Source organism: Oryctolagus cuniculus, chromosome 8 (genome assembly GCF_051225735.1).
Source record: "Oryctolagus cuniculus isolate XC-2025 breed Fujian yellow rabbit chromosome 8, ASM5122573v1, whole genome shotgun sequence".
Classification (NCBI taxonomy): domain Eukaryota; kingdom Metazoa; phylum Chordata; class Mammalia; order Lagomorpha; family Leporidae; genus Oryctolagus; species Oryctolagus cuniculus.
The window spans coordinates 107,159,371-107,184,704 of NC_142874.1; the positions used below are offsets into that span (position 1 = coordinate 107,159,371).

General features: G+C 40.6%; 1 protein-coding gene across 4 annotated transcripts in view; it reads right to left on the minus strand.

Annotated features, from left to right (window-relative positions):
* Nucleotides 1-626: 626 nt before the first annotated feature.
* PKD2 (polycystin 2, transient receptor potential cation channel) overlaps nucleotides 627-25,334 on the minus strand; it is a 56,944-nt gene continuing 32,236 nt past the window's right edge. For 3 of the 4 annotated variants that reach the window (XM_002717010.6, XM_089303099.1, XM_089303098.1), the window contains exons 6-15: nucleotides 24,394-24,622; nucleotides 19,366-19,533; nucleotides 17,623-17,804; nucleotides 16,415-16,535; nucleotides 13,300-13,398; nucleotides 9,427-9,548; nucleotides 7,607-7,724; nucleotides 6,120-6,283; nucleotides 3,565-3,712; nucleotides 627-2,801 (exon numbers count right to left, since the gene is read on the minus strand). In XM_002717010.6, coding sequence (XP_002717056.3) covers nucleotides 2,565-2,801; nucleotides 3,565-3,712; nucleotides 6,120-6,283; nucleotides 7,607-7,724; nucleotides 9,427-9,548; nucleotides 13,300-13,398; nucleotides 16,415-16,535; nucleotides 17,623-17,804; nucleotides 19,366-19,533; nucleotides 24,394-24,622 — 1,588 coding nt within the window. In that variant the 3' untranslated portion in view covers nucleotides 627-2,564. Of the gene's footprint in view, nucleotides 2,802-3,564; nucleotides 3,713-6,119; nucleotides 6,284-7,606; nucleotides 7,725-9,426; nucleotides 9,549-13,299; nucleotides 13,399-16,414; nucleotides 16,536-17,622; nucleotides 17,805-19,365; nucleotides 19,534-24,393; nucleotides 24,623-25,334 lie in introns of those variants that run through there. The other variant, XR_016212423.1, reaches the window with a different exon arrangement.

Here is a 25,334-nt window from a genome sequence, read left to right on the forward strand (position 1 = left end):
CCATCACAGCCCTAGCCCCTCAGGTGGAGTAAGTCTGAACCGTGTGTTCTGCACTGAATTTCACCACAGCGCCCTGCAGTGGGAGCCAGCCTGGTGACAGACCCTTCCTTGACACCTTTCCTTCCCTGTCTTCCCCCACTCCACTGCCTCCACTGCCTATGCCTCCCAAATAAACCATGCCGTGCATTCCTTGTCTTGGGGTTTGATGAGGGAACTAAAAAACACGACATCATGAATGAGAGCCCTGTGTTGAAGGCAGGGGTAAGGAACCTTTGTTCTGCCAAGGACCACGTGGATATTTACAACTTCATTTGTGGGCCATACAAAACCATCAGCTTAAAAAGCAGCCTGCTATAGACTTAGTGGATTTCGAGTGCACCTGTGGTTGCCTTGGCAGGGCCAGACCAAATGATTTCACGGGGCTCATATGGCCTGTGGGCCAGATATTCCCCACCCCTGCCTTATTTGACATGAGTATTCGGTATAACATGGAAATGTGTCAACTAAGGTTTTGGACATGGAGAGGGAAGGTGTGTTTTTCGAAGTCTAAGCCTTTACTACCTGTGTCATGATAAAAGGCACATTACCCGACAGCTTGTACTTAGGAAACAGACGGCCCTTACATCTGTGTTTGGTCAAGTGTTTATTAGGAAGTAAAGTGCTCCGTATTACACGTTTATGAAATTCCTGATTGTTGCGAAAGACTTGCATATGTAACATCTTCATAATTATATCAACATAGAGGGAGAGGTGACAGGGAAGGGGTGAGGAGGGAATTCTTCATGACTACAGGAAAACATATGCAACTTACTGGTAAAAACAAAGAATTCTGCCAAAGTTTACAAGTGAAATGAAAACCAGTATAATAGTATCAGGAAGACTTTCTAGTGACCATAATTGACATATGGCACATGGTCAATACACATGGATACCACATAGAGCTGCACTTCAAATTGAAGTTTGTTTACATGTAACAACATGGTACACACTCATAAACACGTACACTCAGTATCCCTGGAATGCAAACCTTAGTACCGAATAATAAAGAATTTTGTGTAGCATATTCAGAAGAAAGAAAATATAGAAATGAACTAGTTAGGATTAACTATTAAAGAAACCCAGTGTGGTTCACTTCTATAGAAGCTAACCTAGAGAGGCTGTTTATTCCCTGGAAATTTGACTGACATATTTTACCAATTAAGTGGGCCATTTGTGAATGTAAAAATACAGCATTAACCACAGGACTCTCCTCTAGTGAGATTTTGACTGTTCTCCAAGTGAAGATTACTCATGACCACTTTGTTCTGTCTTGCTTGTCCCATTAGCTCTCAAAAGGTCATGTTCCTTAACACTTGAAAGATAAGGTTTTTCTTTTTTCACTGAGAAATAGATATTTCCTCATAAATTTGGTGAGCCTGTCTCCTAATGAAGACAACTGCTGCTAACTCACATTTGGGCTGATACTGCTGATAGATGAATTTTCAGCATGAGAACTTCCTTTTTAATGAGTTGAGCTTCATTTGGATTCTAAACTCTAGTTCTGCAATATAAGACCAAGAATATTTGAGAATTACCTTAAGACAGCATAAAACCAAAGCTTCAGTTTTACAATGCTTTATAAATTCTGAAATAAAAGTTTGCTTATTATGCACACATTTGCTGAGTTAAATCTTTCAGTGCCTATTAAGAACTTTAGTAAGTCTGTTTTACTGGATTAATTATAATACCAAATTTAGTTGCAGTGAGTTGCGCCACATGGGAAAGACAACATATGGATAAATCTTTGTACTAAAATTTTCAGAAAAAGCCAAATCTAATAACAACTTAGTGCTCCCTTACAATTCTCTTATGGTTAGAGATTTCATTTTATCTTATAACCATTCTTTGGTTTCACTTAATTCATTTCACGTGAGGCAAAACAAGAAGAATGAAGTGATACAGCGAGTTCCGCAGACAACAGATACGGTGAAATAATAAGGAGGCATAGTACTCAACAGGATTCAACCACTCACACGAATGCTCGCATAATGACCACATACCCATTCTATGGTTTGGAGTTCTTTTCCAGTTCATGCTTTAGAAAAGTTTACCCCAGGAAGGTAGTTGAAATCACAGGCCCCTTTCTTCAAAGGAAGCTTTGTATGAAGCTCATGAGCTACTCCTGAGTGGAAAGGAATGCCCTGCGTTCCCTTCACACGCTGGACAAAAATGACAACACTGATTTTGTGGTGGGAGGTGACACTCAGAAGCCCTTTGACTGTTCTCTTGTAGCTTTTAGGCCACTTCATTGTCAACTGAGGAGACCCAGTCACGGTAGCAATTGGGAAAAACCACTCTATAAACTTTACAAAGAATTTGTTTTTCCTATACTCAATATTTACACCTCAATTTCTTCTATGACAAAAAGAAAAAATATCTTTGATCCATGGGTAAAGTTTACATAAAATAAATTAAAGTGCAGAAGATTAGCAATCGGTCCCAAAGACCAGCATCGATGGTGTTCAGGGCACATAAATACTCGTGGCCTTTCTCACTTCTTGGGAACACAGCTGCCAGGGCACACCTTACACGTGCACATTGGAACTCCCATTTCCACCTCCACCTTCCACGCCTTCTGTAGACTGGGAGGAAGAAGGGCGCGAGGTCCGGGGGCGAGGCTGACCGTTCAGGCCCACTGGTGTGCCTAAGCCGTGGCTGAGCTGGGAAGCTGCATCATCAGATTCCCAGCGCTCCAACTCTTCCCGAACGAGCCGCTCCATCTGTTCCCTGTGGACGTCGCTCTCTCGACCCAGTCTTTCATCCTAAGAGAGAAAAAGAAACTAGGATGTTAGGGGGTGTGGTCATGCACACTCTGGTATGTGCTCTCTTGTATTAAGAAACTGCCTTAGGAAATCCAGGCACTAAATAATCTATCAGTAGTTAGGTGAGCGATTTGCAGCAAATGAAGGAAATTCTCAGCATCACTGGAGTTTCTTTTCTTTTCTTTCTTTCTTTTTTTTTGACAGGCAGAGTGGATAGTGAGAGAGAGAGACAGAGAGAAAGGTCTTCCTTTGCCGTTGGTTCACCCTCCAATGGCTGCCACGGCCAGTGCGCTGCGGCTGGCGCACCGCGCTGATCCGATGGCAGGAGCCAGGTACTTCTCCTGGTCTCCCATGGGGTGCAGGGCCCAAGTACTTGCGCCATCCTCCACTGCACTCCCTGGCCACAGCAGAGAGCTGGCCTGGAAGAGGGGCAACTGGGACAGAATCCGGCGCCCCGACCAGGACTAGAACCCGGGGTGCCGGCACCGCTAGGTGGAGGATTAGCCTATTGAACCGCAGCGCTGGCCTGGAGTAACTTTCCATTTCATTCTGTCCTCCAGTAGGTGCATCAGTGTGTGGGGTATTAGGAATTACCATCTGATCCTCGGTTATGGAGAAACACAAGCATCTCAGGATAAGGGTTATACAATATGACCACATGATTTTTTATAGCATCAATGCAAACTGTCCTTGGAACTAGAAATGGTATCCACATCTATTTTTATCAGTACACCCTGGGGTCCCAGCCCACAGTGACTCTCACCTCGGCCACTCCGTCCAGCAGCCTCCCCAGCACCTCCCTTCGCTTGAGTTTGGCCCGCTCCATGATCTCCAGCTTCACAATCACGGCATCGATCTTGGACACGATGCTGCCAATGGAGTGCTCCATCCGGTCCACGCGTCTCACCAGCCTGCGGGAAGCACAGTGGGGAGGGGCCAAGCCACTTGTCAGTGTCTTTTTGCATGGAAACGCTGAGACCTGTTTCTCAAGCAGTCTGATAATCTGAAACACTTTCTTGGGCTTTGGACTCTCAGCCACTAGTTAGTAGAGCTAACTGGAAAACCTCGCCTGCAAGTCAACATTGTCTCAGAGGTCTTTTTTTTTTTTTGACAGGCAGAGTGGAGAGACAGAGAGAAAGGTCTTCCTTTGCCATTGGTTCACCCTCCAATGGCCGCCGTGGCCGGTGTGCTGCAGCCAGTGCACTGCGCTGATACGATGGCAGGAGCCAGGTGCTTCTCCTGGTCTCCCATGGGGTGCAGGGCCCAAGTACTTGGGCCATCCTCCACTGCACTCCCTGACCACAGCAGAGAGCTGGCCTGGAAGAGGGGCAACCGGGACAGAATCCAGCACCCCGACTGGGACTAGAACCTGGTATGCTGGCACCGCAAGGCGGAGGATTAGCCTAGTGAGCCGCGGCGCCGGCCACCTCTCAGAGGTCTTAAAAGGTGCATACAATCCCTTCCTTCAGACATCCTGGTTTTTTCAGGTGTAACTTTAGCTAGAAGGATATGCACTAAAGTGCTGGGGTCACTGAAAACTGGCTCAGTAACCAATGGACAGGAGATTGGTTAGAGGATTGTTCATTTATGAAACAGAATTCTAAGATGCTGCTAAAAATGCCAAAATTCAGTGGGACGTCTTACAATGAAAACAGGATCAGCCTACTAGGAAGACATACTGGAGCTGGCATTATGGTGTAGTGGGTTAAGCCAATGCTTACAATGCTGGCATCCCATACTGCAGTGCTAGTTTGAGTCTGGCTGTTCTGCTTCCCATCCAGCTCCTTGCTAATGGTCCTGGGAAGTCAACAGAAGATGGCCCAAGCACTTGGGCTCCTGCCACTCCCATGAGAGACCAAGATGGAGTTCCTGGCTCCTGGCTTCAGCCTGGCCCAGATCTGGCTGTTGTGGGCATTTGGGGAGTGAACCAGCAGATGGAAGATCTCTCAACCTCTCCTCTCCTTTTCACTTCCTCCCTCCCTTTCTCTGCTGTTCTGCCCTTCAAATAAACAAATAAACCTTTTTTACTTTTTTAGAAAAGGGAAATATCCTTTAGTCAGGGGCTGAATAATGAGGTTTTGGTCAAATATGTACTGTATATAGGACAGTGGTCCCATAAGGTTATAATGACCTAGAAAACTCCTACGGCAGGGGCCAGAGCTGTGGCTTAGTAGGTTAAGCCTCTGTCTGCAGCACTCCCATCCCATATGGGTTCCAGTTCATGTCTCGGCTATTCCACTTCCTATCCAGCTCTCTCTATGGCCTGGGAAAGCAGTAGAAGATGGCTCAAGTCCTTGGGTTCCTGTACCCATGTGGGAGACCCGGAAGAAGCTCCTGGCTCCTGGCTTTGGATTGGCCCAGCTCTGGCTGTTGTGGCCATTTGGGGAATGAATGAGCAGATGGAAGATCTCTCTTTGTCTTCCCCTCTCTCTATCTGTAACTCTGCCTCTCAAATAAATAATTAAATCTCTAATAAAAATTCCTACTGTGTAGTAATTTTACAGTATCCTTTTCTACATTTAGATAAATATAGACACATAAGTATCATTGTGTTACAATTGCCTAGAGTGATCAATATAGTAACAGGCTGTATAGGCTTATAGCCTAGGATCAACAAAGTATAATATATAGCCTATAAGTAGCCTATACCATTTAGATTTGTGTAAGTACACTCTATGAAGTTTGATTAAATTGCCTAATGTATTTCACAGAGTGTATTCCCATCATTAAGCAGCACATAACCATAATTACAAACATGTATGCACCTAATAACAGAGTTCCAAAATGCACTAGGCAGACTCTTATAAAATTAAAGTGATAAACTATTTAATAATAATAGTTAGAGACTTTAATACCCCACTTTCAAAAATAGAAAGAGGAAGAAATTCAACAGGGAAACAGGAGACTTGAATAACACTATAAATCAACTCTATCTAGCAAACATTACCAGAACACTCAACTTCACTCAACAGCCACAGAATACACATTATTTTCAAGTGCACATGCAATATTCTCCAGGATAGACCACATGTTCAGGCATAAATCACAGATAAACACATGTGCACAGAAATACAAAAACTAAAATATAATTAGCTATTTTGGATTGGTAGGAATGTGGAACACTTTAATATATTCTGCTTTTTCTCATTTGCTAATTTTCCTATCATAAACACAACTCTTTTATCAAAAGAAAATGATGACAGAAGTTAAAAAAGAATTGATGATTAGTAATGGAAAGGAGTGAGACAGATGGAAGAAACTGTTTTGTCTCCTTTGGATCCTTGTCAACTCGAATTCTGTCAGTTCATTTACACTTACACTTGAAACTCTTCATAAGAAACCCCACTGGAGATGCTGCCCCTCCTTCTGGAGCTGTGTCCACTGTCTTCGTCATCGTCTTCCTCAGAGTCGTCTAGACTTCTTGGGAAGCTGCGGCTACTCATGGGACGTGGTAAAGAGCTGTGATCCAAGTCCAGGTCCTCCTGAAGCACACAGGGTCAGAACGTGAGGAGCAGGAGCACTGAGACCCCAAGGAAGTTTCGCCATGGGTCGGGGCAATATGAAATGGGCATCTGCCATTTACCTAGGATTTCTTTGTGGTCAAAGAAATCCACACACACCAGGTTTCCCACACTTCTCAATTCCATGGATTGACAAATTCTCAAAACAGATTTTAACAAAGAGCAAGAAATTGCCAGCTTTTTGTTTGGACAAGCAAGAACATTGTAAATACAACAAAGAAAAATGTAAGTGAAGAACTACATTTTCACTTTCGTCTGATAAAAGATAAAATTTAAGATATCTAAAGTCAGGAGGGATATAATAATTTCAGAATAAAAATTTGGGGTCAGTGCTGTGGCACAAGGGGCTAAGCATCTGCCTGTGGTGTCAGCATTGCACATGGGCACCGGTTCATGTCCTGGCTGCTCCTCTTCTGATCCAGCTCTCTGCTTATGGCATGGGAAAGCAGTGGAAGACAGCCCAAGTACTTGGACCCTTGTACCCGCAGAGGAGGCCAGAAGGAAGTTCCTGGCTCCTGGCTTCAGAATGGCCCAGCTCCAGCCATTGTGGCCATTTAGGGAGTGAATCAGTAGATGAAAGACTTTTCACTGTGTCTCTCCTTCTCTCTTTGTAACTCTATCTCTCAAATAAATAAATAAAGTCTTAAAAAAAATTTTTTTTTTGACGAAACATGGCCTCATGAAGAGCTTACTCATTGTGTGTGCTCACATCCCACTGTGGCTGGTAAAGTTTGCCACCTACTAGCATTGTTCTCTGGAACAGCATTTGGAAGCTGCTGTTTTAGACTTCCCATAGGAAAGTGGTTTTTGTGTACAATATTCTTCGGCATTCTCTGTATGTCTCTCAGCCATCATGCATCTTTTCGTTTGTTAAGCCATGTTTTTGAAAGCTAATGGTAAAGCCTTGTAATTATTCTTTCTGTTTATAAAAGTTCATTTCAACTTACCTGCAGCTACTTTGTGTAAGTAATCAAATGGAAGGCAAGAGTTAAATCTTTGTTCTCTCCCACACTCTCACTGACATTGTGAACTATACAACTTAAGCAAGCTTCTCTTTTCAATTGATTACTAGAAAGCTTAGGGCCAACTTTGACTTTTTATATTCATGCTAACTTATTGCACCTTCACAGAACAATATCTTTATGGAATAAGTGGGGTACTAATATATAAACCATAGAGACAGAGACACACACAAAGAGAGGTATCTCAGTAGCCCCCCAGAGAGACAGGGTTTGACACACCGTGGGGGCTGAGGCAAATCACCTTCTCCTAACCTAGACCCACCCTCTCTTTCTCTAAGTCGTCTCTCATCTGCTGGTGTTCGTGCTCCGTCAGTTCTTGGTCTCCATCTTGGTCATATTTTGTGAATATTGCCTCGATCTCCGCATCAGTATGGCCCTTCCTGAAATTATTGAGAGGATACAGATGAACTCGTTCCTGTATATGATCCAGACCAAACACAGAGACATCAAAATGGAAGGAGGAAAAGAGGAAATCACTGAATGGGAGGACCAGCATTTCTCTCTCTCTCTCTTTCTCTCTCTTTCTTTCTTTCTTTCTTTCTTTCTTTCTTTCTTTCTTTCTTTCTTTCTTTCTTTTTTAGATATATACTACTGTGTTTATTTTTTTTTAGATATCATCACTTACATTTAAACAGATACTGATCATTAAAAGTGTATGAACACAAAACACAAAATGTAGTTTTTACTTCAGCAGTTACATGAATGAGGCTCTTTTTAAATTTCTTCACTGACAACCCCATTTTAACCACTGAACAAACTATACTTAAATTAACAGTAGTAAAAATGTAAAAATTCAAATTTAAACATGATAATATGGAACAAAAACAACTAAAGAGCAGAAGTATCTTCATTATCAAACAGATTAACAAATTTGCAGACACTGAGATACTTTCTGAGGCGTATCAGAATACCTACATCAAAGGCTGCATTCGAGAGTTATCAATACCTGTTCAGTGCTGAGACTATCTGTAGTACTTACAGTATATACAAAGCAGCATTAGACTACTATAGTTCACATTTGAGAAACAGAGATTTAAGCTTTATGCTACAACTTGCCAATTTAACATCATTACAGCTAACAATGACAATTACTCATTTCATATGTTTTCTTCTGAAACTCAATAAACAAGTTATCACTTAAGCACATGGAATAATGCCATGTTTTCTTCCCTATAATAGTAAATTTTAAAATCCAAATACTTTGTATCATGGAAACTTTACCTAGCTGTACAAAGGCTCCCAAATACAATACAGTCATAAAGTTTCTTTTTTGTAGATGGCATTACTTTATAGTTACTTTAGTACAAATGAAGGACACAACTCCAGATTATTGGGCAACACAAATGTTGGTGTGTCACTACTGTATGTAACTACGAGCACATCACAACCACAGCCATGGTGTGTAAATGCGCTCACATGCCCTCCAATGCTTCCGGGGTGCCTTTCCACATCACAGGAGCTAGTTTAATGAGTACTGTCCGGTCTCAACCTATCTCTGATGAACAATTTTGAAATTCAACTAATGGAACACCTACAGCCTCAATAAGCTTAAGCTAGTTTTTTTTTTCGCTCTTCACTAACTAGTTCAAATACAATATGTAATGTTTTAAATTTTTGTAGACACCTTACTAAAATGACTAAAGGTTTCTAAAATACTATTAGTGGGAAAATATTAACTAAAAAATGACAGAGTATTTTTGAGACTATTTTTTTCCTAACTAGAAAAGCTATGGGATTCACAATGAGCACAGATATAATGACACTTGAACCCTGCTGTTTTACATCAATAATAACAGTAAATGCATGCAGCACAGAAAAGAAGAGCAGGATTTCAAGAGAAAAATCTAGCAAACACGTGAATTTTGGATGCCTCAAACACAACAGGATTCACAGTGCTTATAAGCACTATCATTCTTTTCATCCTCTAAGTAGCCAGCACTCCCCTTACAAATTGTTCAGAAAAACACCCGCTTCTGAAACTAAGAAAGTCTCTCTGTGAGTCCTTGGGCCAGAAATTCCTTTATCTCCAATTTATCCTTAGCAGCAAGAATTTTCCTGGCCTTCAGGAAGTGGGATTCTTACCCTTTGAGATCTTGTCGAAGTTCGTCAAAGTTTAGCTTGCCTCCCCCTTGCCGCAGACTCTCCGAAATGTCATCCACGGTATTCTTTTTCAGTTTCAGTTTGACCAAGGCTTTATGGTAGCCCTATTAGGAGGAAAAAAATACACAGAAATACTCAATTTTCCTTCTGCACTTACTTTAGCTTTTGTTTAGAATAGTAATACTACAAAGCATGGTGTAAGTTGGCCACTCAGCAAGCAGGTATCAAATGAATAAATTATAAATGTATCCTTAGTTTTCCATAAAACTCTTCAGGTGAGATGTAAGGAAAGAGTCAGGGTCTTTCAATACATCAAGAACTAAGGTCTCTTACTCATAGATGTTCATGTGACAGAAATGATAACTACTACATAGCTCACATCTGCCCCAGAGTATTTGGTTATGTCCAACAGTTCTTAAAAATACAATGAAACCAGAATGGCTTATGTCCTAAACAGCACTATGGCCTCAGAATCAGCCCTTAAAGCATTTGGATCTGGCTAAAAAGCCCATGAGAGTATTTCAGGCATGGAAAGCCAAGACACTCTGGCAAAAACAAAAACAAAACACCTAAATGAAGAACTCTGTGAGTGAGATCCCAGAAGAAAGAACAGGCCATCAAAGAAGGAGGTACCTTTCTCTGAAGGGAGGAGAGAACTTCCACTTTGACTATGGCTTTGTCTAAATAAGATCGGAGTTGACGAATTCAAGAGGCTTCCATAGCCTTGGCAACTCATGACAAGAGCCTCGGGTGATTACTGACTCCATAAACAAGAGTGTCAATTGTTAAATCAACAACAGGAGTGGAGTCACTGTGCACTTACTCCCCATGTAGGATCTCTGTCCTTAATGTGTTGTACTATGTGAATTAACGGTATAACTAGTACTCAAATAGTACTTTACACTTTGTGTTTCTGTGTGGGTGCAAACTGTTGAAATCTTTACTTAGTATATACTAAGTTGATCTTCTGTATATAAAGATAATTTTTTTAAAGATTTATTTATTTATTTGAAAGTCAGAGTTACATTGAGGAGGAGAGCCAGAGAGAGAGAGAGAGAGAGAGAGAGAGAGAGAGAGAGGTCTTCCATCCACTGGTTCAATCCCCAGTTGGCCACAACGGCTGGAACTGTGCCAATCTGAAGCCAGGAGCCAGGAGCTTCCTCAGAGTCTCCCATGTTAGTGCAGGGGTCCAAGGACTTGGGCGATCCTCCACTACTTTCCCAGGCCATAGCAGAGAGCTGGATAGGAAGTAGAGCAGCCAGGACTAGAACCGGCGCCCATATGGGATGCTGGCACTGTAGGCGGCAGCTTTACCCACTATACCACAGTGCCGGCCCCTGTATATAAAGATAATTGAAAATGAATCTTGATGTGAATGGGATGGGAGAAGGAGCGGGAGATGGGATGGTTGCGGGTGGGAGGGAAATTATGGGGGTAAAAAGCCACTATAATCCAAAAGCTGTACTTTGGGAATTTATATTTATTAAATAAAAGTTAAAAAATACTATGAAACCTGAGTCATAGGTTATTTTTATATATTTCAGTTTTAATATTTTAAAAAGATATATTTATTTGAAAGTAAAATTGACAAAGAGAGAGGGAAAGACAGAGAGATCTTGTATCCGCTGGTTCACTTCCCTGATGGCTGCAACAGCCAGGGCTGGATCAGGCTGAAGCCAGGATCCAGGGGCTTCTTCCAGGTCTCCCCACATGGGTAGCAGGGGCCCAAGAATCTTCCACTGCTTTCCCAGGCTACCAACAGGGAGCTAAATGGAAGGAGAGCAGCTAGGACATGAATTGGCGCCCACAGGATACCGGCATTGCAGGCGGCAGCCCTACCCACTAATCCACAATGCTGGCCCCTAATTTTATATTTCTAATATTGTGCTGTAGTCAGAAATGTCCTGATATATGCTAAGTATGTAAAAAAAAATCCCAGTGAAATGCGGATAAGGATTTTTCACTGACAAATATAGGCAGACAGGGTGTTGCGTGCTGGTGCAGGACTATGAATGCTCCCCTCAAGCTGGCCTAGTGCAGGGCAGTCTGAGTCACCTAGGGAAGATTATGATTGCTCTGTGACCTTTAGAACTTTGTCAAAACATTAACCACTGCCTTTGTGTCAGTGACAAAGGCAGAGAGGAATTTAAAGGCAGAGCTAGTATGCAATACACTGACATTTACAACATTAGGAACACCAGGAAGGAGAGGACTCCAGTGCTTGCTTTTCTCTTCTCATGCTGTACCACACTGCATACCTTGGGATACGGACTGGGAGACCTTTTATGCGCGTCACTTGTCAAACTCCTTTATAAAGGGCCCACTTCCAGTATACTTTTTGCACTGTTAATTTCACAAAAGAGCTCTCATAAAAGAGTTCCTCCACTGTGAAGTTTTTGCAGGTGGCACTTCCTTCAAGACATCTCCATCCTTTCCTTTATAACGACTTTCCTCATCCATGTTGATCAATTTGCTTTCACTACGTCTTCCCAGCTGCATAGCTGCATCTCTCAAATGGCAGCAGTGTCGATATTTCCATGGCCAACTACTCCTTTGATTACTCCAGTACACTGTTTCCAGTGTCATAATTTGTCATTTCTTTCTTGGTCTTTCATCCTTGCTGGCCCCCTACTCTCTCTTTTTTTTTTTTTTATCATGTACAGTTTTGCAAAATGTCACACAGATTTATTATGGGGAGTCAAGGAAACAACATGTGCTTTGTATGTGAACCCAAGAGTAGATGTTCAATGACTAATCAGCAACAGACTGAAACTCAAGTCATGATTGGTCACTGAACATCACACATGTCGGTTACCTAGGTAATGATCTGTGGCCCCAACAGCTGGCAGTGCAGATCAGTACTCTGCACTCACAATTAGTGTACTCTATAATGAAACCAAACTCTGTGTTAAGGGCCTGGTGTTACTTAACTGCACCCTGGTAAAGAACGGCGCAAAGTGAGAAGGGCTAATAATGCACTGTGGGGAGCTGCTATGATGTCAACACTGTTATGTGGAATTCAGGATAACATGACTCTTTGGTCCCATCCAGCAGCCTTTGCTTTGAGAAGCTGAAGTTTTCTGATGAATATAATCCACGGGCAACATGGCTTGAGCCAAAGACAAACACTACAGTGAAAGATCCAGTCTATCTCCGCAAACAACGTCAGAGAACAAGCCACACACTTTAAATGTAATTACTTGTTGTTGTGTTAAGTTTTATACCTTAAACCAAACAAAGAAGTCACCATGAGAAGAACAAATATGCACAACTTTCCCAGTCCTGCCCTCCTGTCCAACTTAAGCAGGTCCTGAGAAGGTACCCAGGAAAAGTTCTCAGGCCCTCAGGCGATGGCCTGAAACAATGCACCTTTTCCTTTGAATATTTTTAAAAACCACCCTGGAAGGGCAAAAGGGTCAAACACCAAGCATTTCTGCTGAAGCCTCTCTTTTCATTTTGAAGTTGTAACTGACATAGCAGAGGTAGGAACTATGTATATAATTGTCCTCTCCAGTTTATTTTAAACTTTGCATTTCCAAGTCCACGCCAACTACAGGAGGTGTCAACAAAGCAAGGAGGTAAAATCAACAGCCCAGTAGCTTCTAGGAGTCAAAAAGATCACTGAGAATTTCATTCCAGGGTATGTGAGGACTCCCAGAATCCAAGTCCAAGCTGGTAGTACACTTATCAAGCCTCCAAGTCACAGAACATTTAAATTATTCCTGAAACAAAGCAATCTTTTTACTTTAATCAATTTGAGTGGTTCAATGTTGATTTGGAAATACTACTTTTGACATCTTGAAACAAAGCTCATGTCATATAGGAAACAATTGTGAGAACATGCATTTTTCTTACCTTTCTGATAAGATCGGACAGTTCCATTTCAGCTTTCTGCTGAGCTAAATCAGATTTTACTTCAGAGTAAGTATCATTGATGATGGCCAAAAACATGTTCTGTTTGTAAGTCAAAGGAAGGTAGAGATTAAAGGAAGAAATCAAAATACATTTTACAAATATCAACACATACCTTTTTATTTATCTTTTCCCCCAATCTGAGTGCTTTATGAAATCACAAGTTAATAGTTTTGCTGCTACATTTCTTGAAAAGTTTTTTTTTTTCCCATTAAGTCATAGCACAGGGAAAACATAATATATATTCTGACTTACAAAACCAGGTGTTGTGATATATATTGCAAAATCAGGCAAGAATGTAATGCGACAAAGTACTAATGTATTTACCTGTGGATAGCAGGATTATTTTATTATTTTTTACTCATCTATGTTTTATATGAATAAAAAGTTTTACATAATTTACTATGGGTATAAAGATCTAAAACAATTCTTCGCATTTCAAAAGTGAACACAGACAAGCATAAGTCTATGCTTATTCAAATTCTGTTTTACAACCGTATCTGAGATGTACAGAACAGGTATTGAAGAGCTAAAAAGACCTCTGCAAATGGCAGGACATTAGGCTTGGCTGGAAGACAGGAAAGACAAGCTCTGTAGAAAACATGTAGACTTTGGACGCAAGCAAACTTGGGCTGAGACTACCCTGTTTAATTTTTCTAAGCCTCATGTGAAAGATTGATGTATGTGTTGCTGCATTTGTAAAATGGCAAAACTGTAGCTCCCTTAGAGATTTGTTGTGAGGGTCAACAGGATAATGTACAGAAAGTGCTTAGGAGAAGCCCCAAGGCAGGGTAAGGGCTATGTAACTTATTATTATTGCCCAGGAAAGCTTAGTCTATTTTCTATACTTTATCCTCCCCCAGTGGCAATGGTTTGTGTTTCTAACAGGTCTTCTCAAAGCACTGCATTCCAGTAGATCTTTCACATGTGCTTCCTTTGTTTTTCTTCTGCGGCACATAAATGAGTTTTATAACTACATGATGGTGTATTTGATTATGTCTGTATTCCCCACAAGTCCAAGGAAACATCATCAGGGACTCTTTTATTTTAATATGCTATTAAATGTCTCTCAGTAAAGGAATACTTTAGAAGATTCTATAGAATAAGTGAGAAGAGAATATAGAATACATATGAGTTCCTGGATAAAAATTCAATTCCAGGGGTGGATATTTATCAGGGCAGGGTGGAGTAACATCTTCCAGTTTCTTCCCTCCAGCCCAGGCATCTAATGTATTTTTGTTTCCAAATGACTGTGAACTAATGCCTGCAAATGTCTTCCTAGAAATGGATTAAGGCGTGGGTCCCCTGAGGAGGTGCTGAAAAATAGATACTGGCTAAGAAAGGCTCCTGAGGGGATGAGGAGAGGAAGTGCACCCCGCCCCTCCCTGCTTCCTGTCTCACAGGGGTCACTTAATGCAGAAGTCCATTTGCAGTGGGAGGTCCTTCCCTGATGGGGGGAGAAAGGGAGGGAGATTCCAGGCTCAACTGAACCATTCCCACCAACGGCTTCTTTTGAATTTGAGCATTTCACATGGCCAAGTTATAACCCTTACTTGACACACAGATATACTGTGAAACCAGGTGTCCTGAGGTCAGCTAAACGGTCAAGTTGCAGAACTCTAAATTCCTGGTTTTGGTTTTCTTGGTAGAGATATGGATGCTTGGAAATCCAAACTCCTACCCATGTTAGTGAGTAACAAAGGTTTGCTTTTATTTTCCAATTTTCTTCTTCAAGTGTGAGAGGCTTAAATTTAAAAAACAGCATGAAAACTGGTTCAAGTCCTGGCAGCTCCTTCCTATCCAGCTCCCTGCTTTCCGTGCCTGGGAAAGCAATGGAGGATGGCCTGGGCCCTGGCACCTACATGGGAGGCCCAGAGGAAGCTCCTGGCTCCTGGCTTCAGTCTGGCCCAGCCCTGGCTGTTGTGGCCATTTAGGGAGTGAACCTGTGAACAGAAGACCTCTCTCGTTCTCTCTCTTTACTCTGCCTTTTAAATAAATAAAATCAATCTATAAAAGAGTAGCCATGATACTTGCACACAGCAAGACTCAAATGGACATGTGTGATATTCCTGACCCTTTCACTTTTTCTATTAAAGGATAGGTAATAATCAGTAAACACCTTACATCAACCAAAAATACCTGGACTGACTGGCAATATGACACTGAATAACTGAAAATGTGATTATTTACTTCACCTATTACACATGATCTTTGGAGCATTTATTGAAAATGGAAACAGTTTTGTTGTTTTTTTTTCAGATGATAGTTCACATAAAGAAAGTTGTAAATGTGAGAGTATAAGTGAAAATCACTGCCTAATTTAAGGTAACTTAATTTAATACCACCTGAGTGTACAGATGAACATATGAATGTTAAGACAAAGAACAAACACCTTTAAAAAACTCAAATCACTTAGATCAAAAGCATTAAAGATGTTAATTTTTACCAAATTGAGAGTGAAAGAATTTTTATAAAATAATTTTAAAGCAACTTCCATTCACTGTTAGGTTTGTAGAGTTAATATTTCAATATTCTATGTAGGCAGTCTCTGCATGTGTGAACTATGCCTAAGCTAGAACATTCACTTTGACATGTAAAGCATCCACTTAAATACTACTCTGGACATCCTGGACCTCGGCTGGCTTTGTTAGTTCCTGTTTTCTAAAGAGGAAAGAAGAAGCAGAAAACTGCCGAGTCATGCTAGCAACTGACTGAAAATGCTGACACGTGTGCTGAAGGAGAAAAGCATGTGAGCATATCTGACTTTTGAGAAAAGCACAATTTCAGGTAACTATAAATTTGTACTTGACCTATTTTTTTTGTTTTTGCATTGTATAGACACATATATGGTAAAAAAAAAAAAAAGCCCACTGTAAAGACTTTTAACACTGCTTAGCAACAAAATGGAAAATAAAACAAATTTCCTCACATCCACTTTTTTTCTACTTCTTGGGTCTTTATTTTAAATATATGGAGTAGGATGTGAGAGAAAACAGAAGAGGTGATTTATGAACATGGAACAGATAAATCCCTTCATGATGAACAAAAATGTACATACCAAAAGAATGAAGAACATAAAGAACACAAAGGTGGTGAAATAAAGTGGTCCCAGAACTCGATTAGCTTCCTCAATCTCTGCAAAGTTGATATCGCCCAAAATGATACGGAACTGCGTAAAGCTATAAAACAAAACAAAACACCACAACACAAAAACTAAGAATGTCCTGCAGGTGATGTAACTCTTCTTAAAGATGATTTCACATTTTTGGAACTTTTTAGCAGTTAGATAGCTGCCAAATAACAGAACGGCCAACCCCTCTAGAGAACTATTGCTATATAAACCATCTATTGGAGCTTTCTGGAAGAATCTTAATATGTTTTCCTATTACGTACGTTATTTCCATTTGGTTAAAAAGAAAATATGATAATCATTAACTGACTTATAAAGCAACTGGCTGAAAAACTTCCTAATCTTGAGAGGAGATGATAACCTGAAATCTTCACAAAGATCTTAAGTTAAAATCTTTTAAAGAAAAAAAAAAAAAAAACAAGAGAAACAATATCACATGTGTTCAAAGACCCAATATTCTTACATGTACCTGGAGTGGGATTCAAGTGGCTGAATGTTGCTAGTCTTGGGCCTTTGCCAGTAAAACCATTTCCATTCCTCATTTGCATCAAATAGCATTAACTAGGGACCCCTGTGCCAAAGTTCTATCAATTTTCATTTCCATGATCTCCTTTCCTAACTGCTTTCTCACTTACATGGAAATCTAAGACTGGCTATTTTTCTGTTCTGTTTTGTTTTGAAATTTATATTTGGCACCTTTGGAAAAAGACTGAAAATTCCAGTAGTGGCCTGAGTTTCTCTTGGAATTAGAAATATCTTTTTTCCCCTCAGAAAATAACTTGAAGTTCAAAATGTATGCAATGATATTCAATGGGAATGAAAGTATAGGCACATGGCTTTTCCAAAGCTACCATCTGCATCTCCAGTAAGATGACCTTGGCCTTTGTAATACTGTTGGTTGGCTATGGATGTTCTGTATCTTATGACGCTGGGACTGCTGTCTTAAGCATTGGCATTTCTGAATGTATGTCTTTGGACTGGTGGGTCAATGTTTCTGGAAAAGGTAATTCATTTCTATTGTCAATAACCACTTTTAAATTCTTGGTGGTCAATAGCAACCCAGAAGATTTCTTTATCCTTAAGAAAGCAGTGACATCTGTGACCAAGTCTTTCTTCTTAATTCCACAGATACTTACATACACTCCTGAAAAGTACTGAAGTCATCAACCTGAGTGCCAAAGACAAGGTAAGCTAACTGAGCATATGCCAAGAAAATAATGAAGAACATAATAGCAAAGCCGAAGAGGTCTTTGGCACACCGAGACATGGTTGTGGAGAGCTGGCTCATGGTCCTGTTAAAATTGATGAATTTGAAGAGCTGTGAAAGACAGGAAGGACATCAGCATGTGAAGCAAATCACAAAATGTAGTCTATACATATAATGCACTTTTCTTTAGCTCTGGAAAGCAATGGAATTCTGTCACATGTGACACGGCTCTAGGTAAACATCCTGGTGGAAGAGCACATGGGGATCTTAGAAGTCAAGTCACAATCCCTGCCTCAAAGGACTTAACTGCCAAGTGTCTGGCGCAAGATACCTCCAAGCAAAACACTAAACACAACAGCCTGAGTCACATGTTGAAAGATTTCCATAATTTTACCTAATGAAAATTTCTATAGAGTTTTTTTTAAGACTTATGTATTTGAAAGGCAGAGTTACAGAGGGAGAAGGAGGTAACAGATTTTCCATCTGTTGGCCCACTGTCCAAGTGGCTGCGACAGCCAGGACTTTGCCAGGCTGAAGCCAGCAGTCCCATCCAGGTCTCCCATGTGGGTGCAGTGTCCTAAGTACTTGGGTCACCATCTGCTGCCTTTCCAGGGGCATTAGCAGGGAGTTGGATCAGAAGCACAGCAGCTAGGACTCAAACAGGTGCCAATATGGGGTGCTGGCTATGCAGGCGGCAGCCTAACCTGCTATGTCACAAAACCATTCCCATCTAGATTTTTCTTATAAATTGTCTCTGGCCACAATGAAAAAATTTTGAGTGTGGTTGTAATAACATGACTTAACAGAATTCCTATTCATTTGAGATTTTGATTGTTATTACTATTATATGATGAAGGCTTAATGTGTTAGTGATAGCATCTCTTGAATAACCACCTAGCTGGATAAACAAGAGAGACACAGGATAAGGTCTAGGCCCTTTCAGAAACCTCAGGCCTTCCAGGAGCAAATATTAAGTCAGGAAAGCACTTTCTAGAACAGTGCTGCTCCAAAGAACTCTCTCTGCGGATGGAAATGTTCTCTAGTTCCATTGTCTAATACATTAGTCACTTGCTACATGGACACTGAGCACTTAAAATATGGCTGGTGGGATTGGGGAACTGAAGTTTTAATTGAATGTAATCTTAAATTTCAATTGTTGCAGGTGGCTGGCAGCTACTGTCTGAATGGCATAATTGTAGAATAGGCTGAGAGGCTGGCAGCTGCCCCAGAATTACTGAAAGTCCTGCACCTCCAGAATTGAGGCTCATTGTGTACAAATGCCCTAGCATTTCACACACATGGATACAAACAACATGCCCTGGGAAGAGAAGGAAATGAGTGAGATACTACCCAGAGAAGTCTGTCCCAACCTCAGTCCTAGGGAAAGCTCCCCTCAGTCTCACCTGGAAAGAGGCGTCTTTCTAGCAAGCACAGCATCTCTTCCTCTCCTCCAGGAGATCCCGCCCCTTCTCTCTAGTTCCCTTTCCTTCATCTGGTCACCCCCTATCAGCTGACACTGCACCTGCCGCTGTTTCAGCCTAGGACTCCAGGCTCAGCTGACACACATTTGCTACAAAGGTAAATTCAAGTCCTCCAGTGTTTTATGTGACTCATGGTAATACAAAGAGAGAAAAAAACATTAACAATCCAGAACATGACATTTGTAAGTTACCTTAATCCAGACAAAAAATACTACAACGGCAGCTATGTTGTTAAATTGTATTTCCCAGTATGCCAGATGCTCAAAGTTGGGGAAAGTATTTTGATCCTCCAGAAACTGCAGCAGCGCCTCCACATTGGATGTTCTGTGTATGTTAATTCCTATAGCTACCACCGATAGCTGGAAAAGAAAAGATCTCTGATTAGTGTTTTAGCAATATGGAATTTACTTCAAAATGACTACTTTATTTTGTTCACCATGAACTCTAAAACTCACTTATCCAATGGCGTTCACAAAAGCTACTCACTCAGTAAAGAACATGTCCCCTGCTTTGTTAGGAAATCCAATGAATGCATGCGTGCATGTGCGTGCACAAACATGCATGTACACACACCCACATCCATGTTCACAAGGGATGATGCTGAAACACACTCAAACTCAAGCAGTTCTTTTTTGCCACCCTTATTTAAAATCACTGTCCACTCTTTAGCTTTCTTGACCTCATCTTGTTTTCCATCTTTGTTCATGGTTTTTAAAAGTAAAAATTTTTTTTCTAGTTTCTGTTCATTCTCTGATTTATAGTCATTTATGTTTTCTTCTGCTCAACAACTCCTCTGTAGATGTCTATGGGACACAGCACTGTGTGTGTGTTGGTGGGGGGGTGGCTAGGAGGGATAAACAGGAGCAATCTGGACAAAGCCTGCCTTCAAGAAACTTGTAACCAGTGGATGGACCCTCTCTCTCTCTCTCTCTCTCTCTGTCATTCTGACTTTCAAATAAATAACATAAATCTTTAAAAAATAAAAATACACATGCAAATGACCCATACGCAGATGAAAAATGTTTAACTTCATTGGTCATTAGGGAAATGAAAAGTAACCATGCTGAGATGCCACTTCATATCTACTTTGATGGCTGTGACCAAATCAAGGGAAAATAGTCAGTGTTGAAGATGAGGAGAAACTGGACTTCGTGTGTTTTGCTGATGGAGTGGAAAATGGTGCAGCTATTTTGAAAAACAGTTGGGTATGGGGGGGGGAAGCTATTGTAATCCATAAGCTGTACTATGGAAATTTATGTTCATTAAATAAAATAAAAATAAAAATAAAGAAAAACAGTTTGGAGTTCTTCCAAAGGTTCAACATGGAGTTAACATGTGACTCGGTGATTCCACTCCTAGGTATATAACCAACAAAAAGGAAACTTCTTTATTCCTAATGATCAAGAAGTGGGAACAGTCCAAATGCCTGTCAACTGATGAATGAATGAACGAACAAAAAACCAGTATATTTATACAATGGAATATAATTTGGTCATCAAAAGAAACACTGATTCAGATCCTGATTTGGATGAACCCTGAAAGCATGATGCTAAGTGAAAGAAGACAGACAGAAAAGGTCACCTAGTGCATGCTTTCATTTATCTGAAAAGTCCAGAGCAGGCAAATCCATAGACAGAAAGTAGGTTAGTGATTTCCATGGCCTGGGAGAAGACAGGGATTGGGAATGGCTGCTAATGTTGCAAAGTTTCTTTGGCGGGGGGAACAAAATTATTATGAAATTAGATTATGTTGATAATTGCATAACTCTGTGAATACAATACAAATAACTGAATTAAAACAAAAAGAAACTTATACTCTAGTCAAGAACAGATAAATGCAACAACTAAGTAATTTATGTCCCCTAACTCAGGACCACACAACTTCTCACATTTCTTTGGCCCTGGGCTATGCAACCAGATCCAAGGGCACACCAGCCCCTTTAGCCGACTGTCACTGAATTAAGGGACATGTGTAGACAGTCTGGCGGTTAATCATAACCTTGCTCCCAAGTGAGATGGCAATCTGCAGAAGGTGGCCTGTAGCAGGTGCTCTGACCTTTGCAGTCTATTGCGTCTCTCTGCCCCTGGATGACGGCCAAAGACTGCAGGCCAGACCTTCATCCCAGGCTACTGCCATAGAAATGACCTGTGTGGCTGTGAATCACAGCTAAAATGATAACCTTACCATCTGCCTTTCCTATGAAGGATTTCCAGAGGCCATACTGTATTTCTATGCTGGGATAATTTCTGTGACTCTCTGGGCTACACCAAAAATGTTTTTCTACATAAATTTAGCCGAGGGGGCTGAAGACGCCAGGCTGATAAAGTGACTCCAGTAACAACCCTTTGCCCAACTCTCGTAGGTAAAATTTGTTATCCCGTCCAGTTATTTTCACTCTGCACAGGACAAACCTTTATACAAATATGGAACATTTGGAACAGCATTAATACAAATTCACTACATTTCTCTGCGAATCTTCCTCCAAACAGAAAATGAGAGAAAAGAGAAGAGGAAAGAGATGTTGTGAGCATTCAAGCTGTTGAATCCTGATTTTTCTTTGAGATTCTCACCCCTAGCTACAACAGAACTCTCTCTCTGTACAAGACATAAGCTTTTTAAGGGCGAGAATTTTGGTTATTTCATGCATTCCTATATTCCCAATGCCTAGATCAGAGCCAAGTTCATTGCAGATGCTCAGACAACATTCACCGAGTGAACGGCTGAGTCATTTCCATCCTATGGAAGTTGGCGATCAACAGCATTATTTAAGTTTAGAGTTGCTGAGAGTGTTCTTCTATTAATTCCACTAGTTTTGAAAGACTGTGGCTGAGGACAAAAAGCTGATTGATGGAAGTCTGTAGACTTCACAGTATTGGAACACACTGGACAGAACCTCAAAGGATTTAAAGATGAAATATTTACATTTGGAATGTAGTTTCTTTTCAGGTTTCAGCTGGAAGGAAGCAAATGTAGACCAGCTGAGACAAATGCCTTGGCTCTTATCATAGGTTTAAAGGGCCCCTGGGGCACAGGACCGGCTTTGGGGGTGAGTAGGTGAGCCCTTCCTTCTCGTTGGTCAGAAAACCTTTCACAGGAGAAGTGGGACTCCAGGAGCCCTTCCTTGCTCTCTATAAACATACACTGTCCGAATTGTTGTCTTGGCACAGTGAAGCAAGTTTTCAAAGAAATGCTTGCAAAATGCTGTGGCTGATCTCACTATTCCAAGTGATCAATTTCAGTTCACAATTGATCATAATGAAAGGACTAAGAGTCAAAGGGAGCACATAAACAAGTCTAGTGTCTGCTAACACTAACCGATAGAATAAATAAAGGGGAGAGTGATCCAACATGGGAAGTGAGATACTCAGCAGACTCATAGAATGGCGGATGTCCTAAATAGCACTCTGGCCTCAGAATCAGCCCTAAAGGCATTCGGATCTGGCTGAAAAGCCCATGAGAGTATTTCAGGCATGGAAAGCCAAGACACTCTGGCAAAAAGATCTCTGTGAGTGAGATCCCAGAAGAAAGAACAGGTCTTCAAAGAGGGAGGTGCCTTTCTCTGAAGGGAGGAGAGAACCTCCACTTTGACTATGACCGTGTCTAAACAAGATAAGAGTCGGAGAACTCAAGGGGCTTCCATAGCCTTGGAAACTCATGACTGGAGCATAGGGAGATTATTGATGCCATAAACAGGAGTGTCAATTGGTAAAGTCAACAACAGGAGTCACTGTGCACTTACTCCTCATGTAGGATCTCTGTCCTTAATGTGCTGTACACTGAGGCTTAATGCTATAATGAGTACTCAAACAGTATATTTCACTTTGTGTTTCTATGGGGGTGCAAACGATTGAAATCTTTACTTAATGTACACTAAACTGATCTTCTGTAAAAAAAAAAAAAAAAAGAAATTATCAATTCCCAACTTGACTCTCACTGGGATTAAACATGACAATAGGTCTGATCTGATTTCATCATCATTTAAAAAAAAAATCATCTATTATTTTTCACTTTATGTTTCTGTGTGGGAGCAAACTGTTGAAATCCTTACTTAAGGTATACTAAGCTGATCTTCTGTATATTAAGATAATCGAAAATGAATCTTGATGTGAATGGAAGGGGAGAGGGAGTGGGAAAGGGGAGGGTTGTGGGTGGGAGGGACGGTATTGGGGGGGAAGCCATTGTAACCCATGAGTCGTACTTTGGAAATTTATATTCATTAAATAAAAGATAAAAAAAAAATGCTGTGGCTGCTGAGCCAAATAAACTATCTTCACGTTTCATGACATCATCGGCTAGTTTCCCTGTGATCTCCAAATGGGGTGTTAGGCAGTTTAATGGGGTGTGGGAAGAAGGCATTAAAACTAGAATGTTTTATAATTTTATTAGTACTTATTTTTATACACTTTAAAATCTTATGTATATCTATAGCCTCACAGATTTACCTATTATAACAGCAAACACATACACACACAGTTTATAAATAAATTCATTAGGCTATATAGTCAAAGTTCTCACTGATAGGTTGCAAGATCAAAGAGCTGAATACTACTGATTAGTCTTTTGTTGGTACTGAAATATTTGGCAAAAAAAGGAGAAGCCTGTTATTAGCGTAATATCACACTCATATTTTTATCATTATTCTCAATGAATTCAATATAAGTGAATCACATAAGCAAAAACGTAGAGTTTATATCCATCAGAGTTCCAAATCAAATTATGTTCTGGTTAATGTTCAATTACATAAACTGTACTTTCTTTACAAGAAATTTTAAGCTGCAGGAAGTTTTTTCTGCCACTCAAGGTATTTTTAGCATGTTTCTTCTTGCCACAACTTTACACAAGTGCAGAAAAACATAAATTAATCTTTACTAGCAGTTGAAGAAAAAATAGCACTAGCAAAAGAGCAAAATAAACAAGATAAAACTGTTTTTTCCTCTATACCTCACAGAGCATGCTGAAGCCAAACATGAATTATTGAGTTATTCTCAATATGAATGTGGCTGCAAACATACAGGAAATGCTGCTCCACTTCTATGTCTAGAAAGATTATTTAGGCATAGTGAATAAATAATTAGTAACACCACATAGCTGGTCTACTGAGGGGAAATCTGAGATTCTCTTTTGGGAATATCAAGACACACAAGGCTGCAGCGATCAGAGACTGTCATTCACATGTGTTTAGAACAGAGAGGGGAATTTGGAGTTGCCCTCAAACCTACCACAATGATCACAACATCCAGACAATTCCAGAAACTCCTGAAATAGTGTAGCTTGTGAATGCGAATCTCCAGTATCTCTTCCACCACATAGTAAAGGATAAAGAAACAAAAGATGATCTCACAGGCTGCCAGGAAGAAATCAAAAGTGCTGACATAGCGGATCAGTTTTACAGGCTGAAACTGCCACGATGGAACCACGCCGCCTGTTGCTGGGAATTCAACCAATAACCTGCGTGGCAATAAGAACAATTAAAACAATAGCAGCAAGAGCAACACATGGAGGTGCTAGGAACACATTCTTAAACATTCTTCTATTCTGTCCTGCAGTATAAAGTAGAGAAACTACTCCTCCCAGTCACCCCTACTAGTGGCAAAACATTTTTATCATAGCCGGTAACTCCATACTTGTAGAATTTGGGTCCCTAAAAGGTCTAAGGCTTCCCAAGGTCTCTCACTCCAAAAGGATTACTTCCTCTTGAGTTTTCCCTCAGATATTTTGATACTTATACTGCTCAAAATGCTTTATAATTTTTTACACATAAAAGTTCATCAACAAACAAGCCTGCTAAGGACTTCTATTCACTGCAAGTCATTCTACTGCACAGCACAAAGAACAAAGAAATATAAGCCATGTGTTCAAAACATGTATGATCTGGTTGAGAAGTGGGATATATATTTTGTACTGTACAAATATGGGACTGAGTCTCTTACTCATCCATTCATTAGTTAACACTCATTAGCATCAAAGAGACTGGCTTCTGGGGTACTTTTTTCTCTCTTTCACAAAGCCTTATCCTTAACAGGTACTCAAGAAGTGCTTATCATCTCTAACCTCCCTTATTTGACATTCGTTCTGGTGACACTGTATCAAAACTGGGCTGAGGATTTTTGGGGTCAAATTCCCATTTTGTAGATGTTAGACCATGAAAGTGAGAACCAAA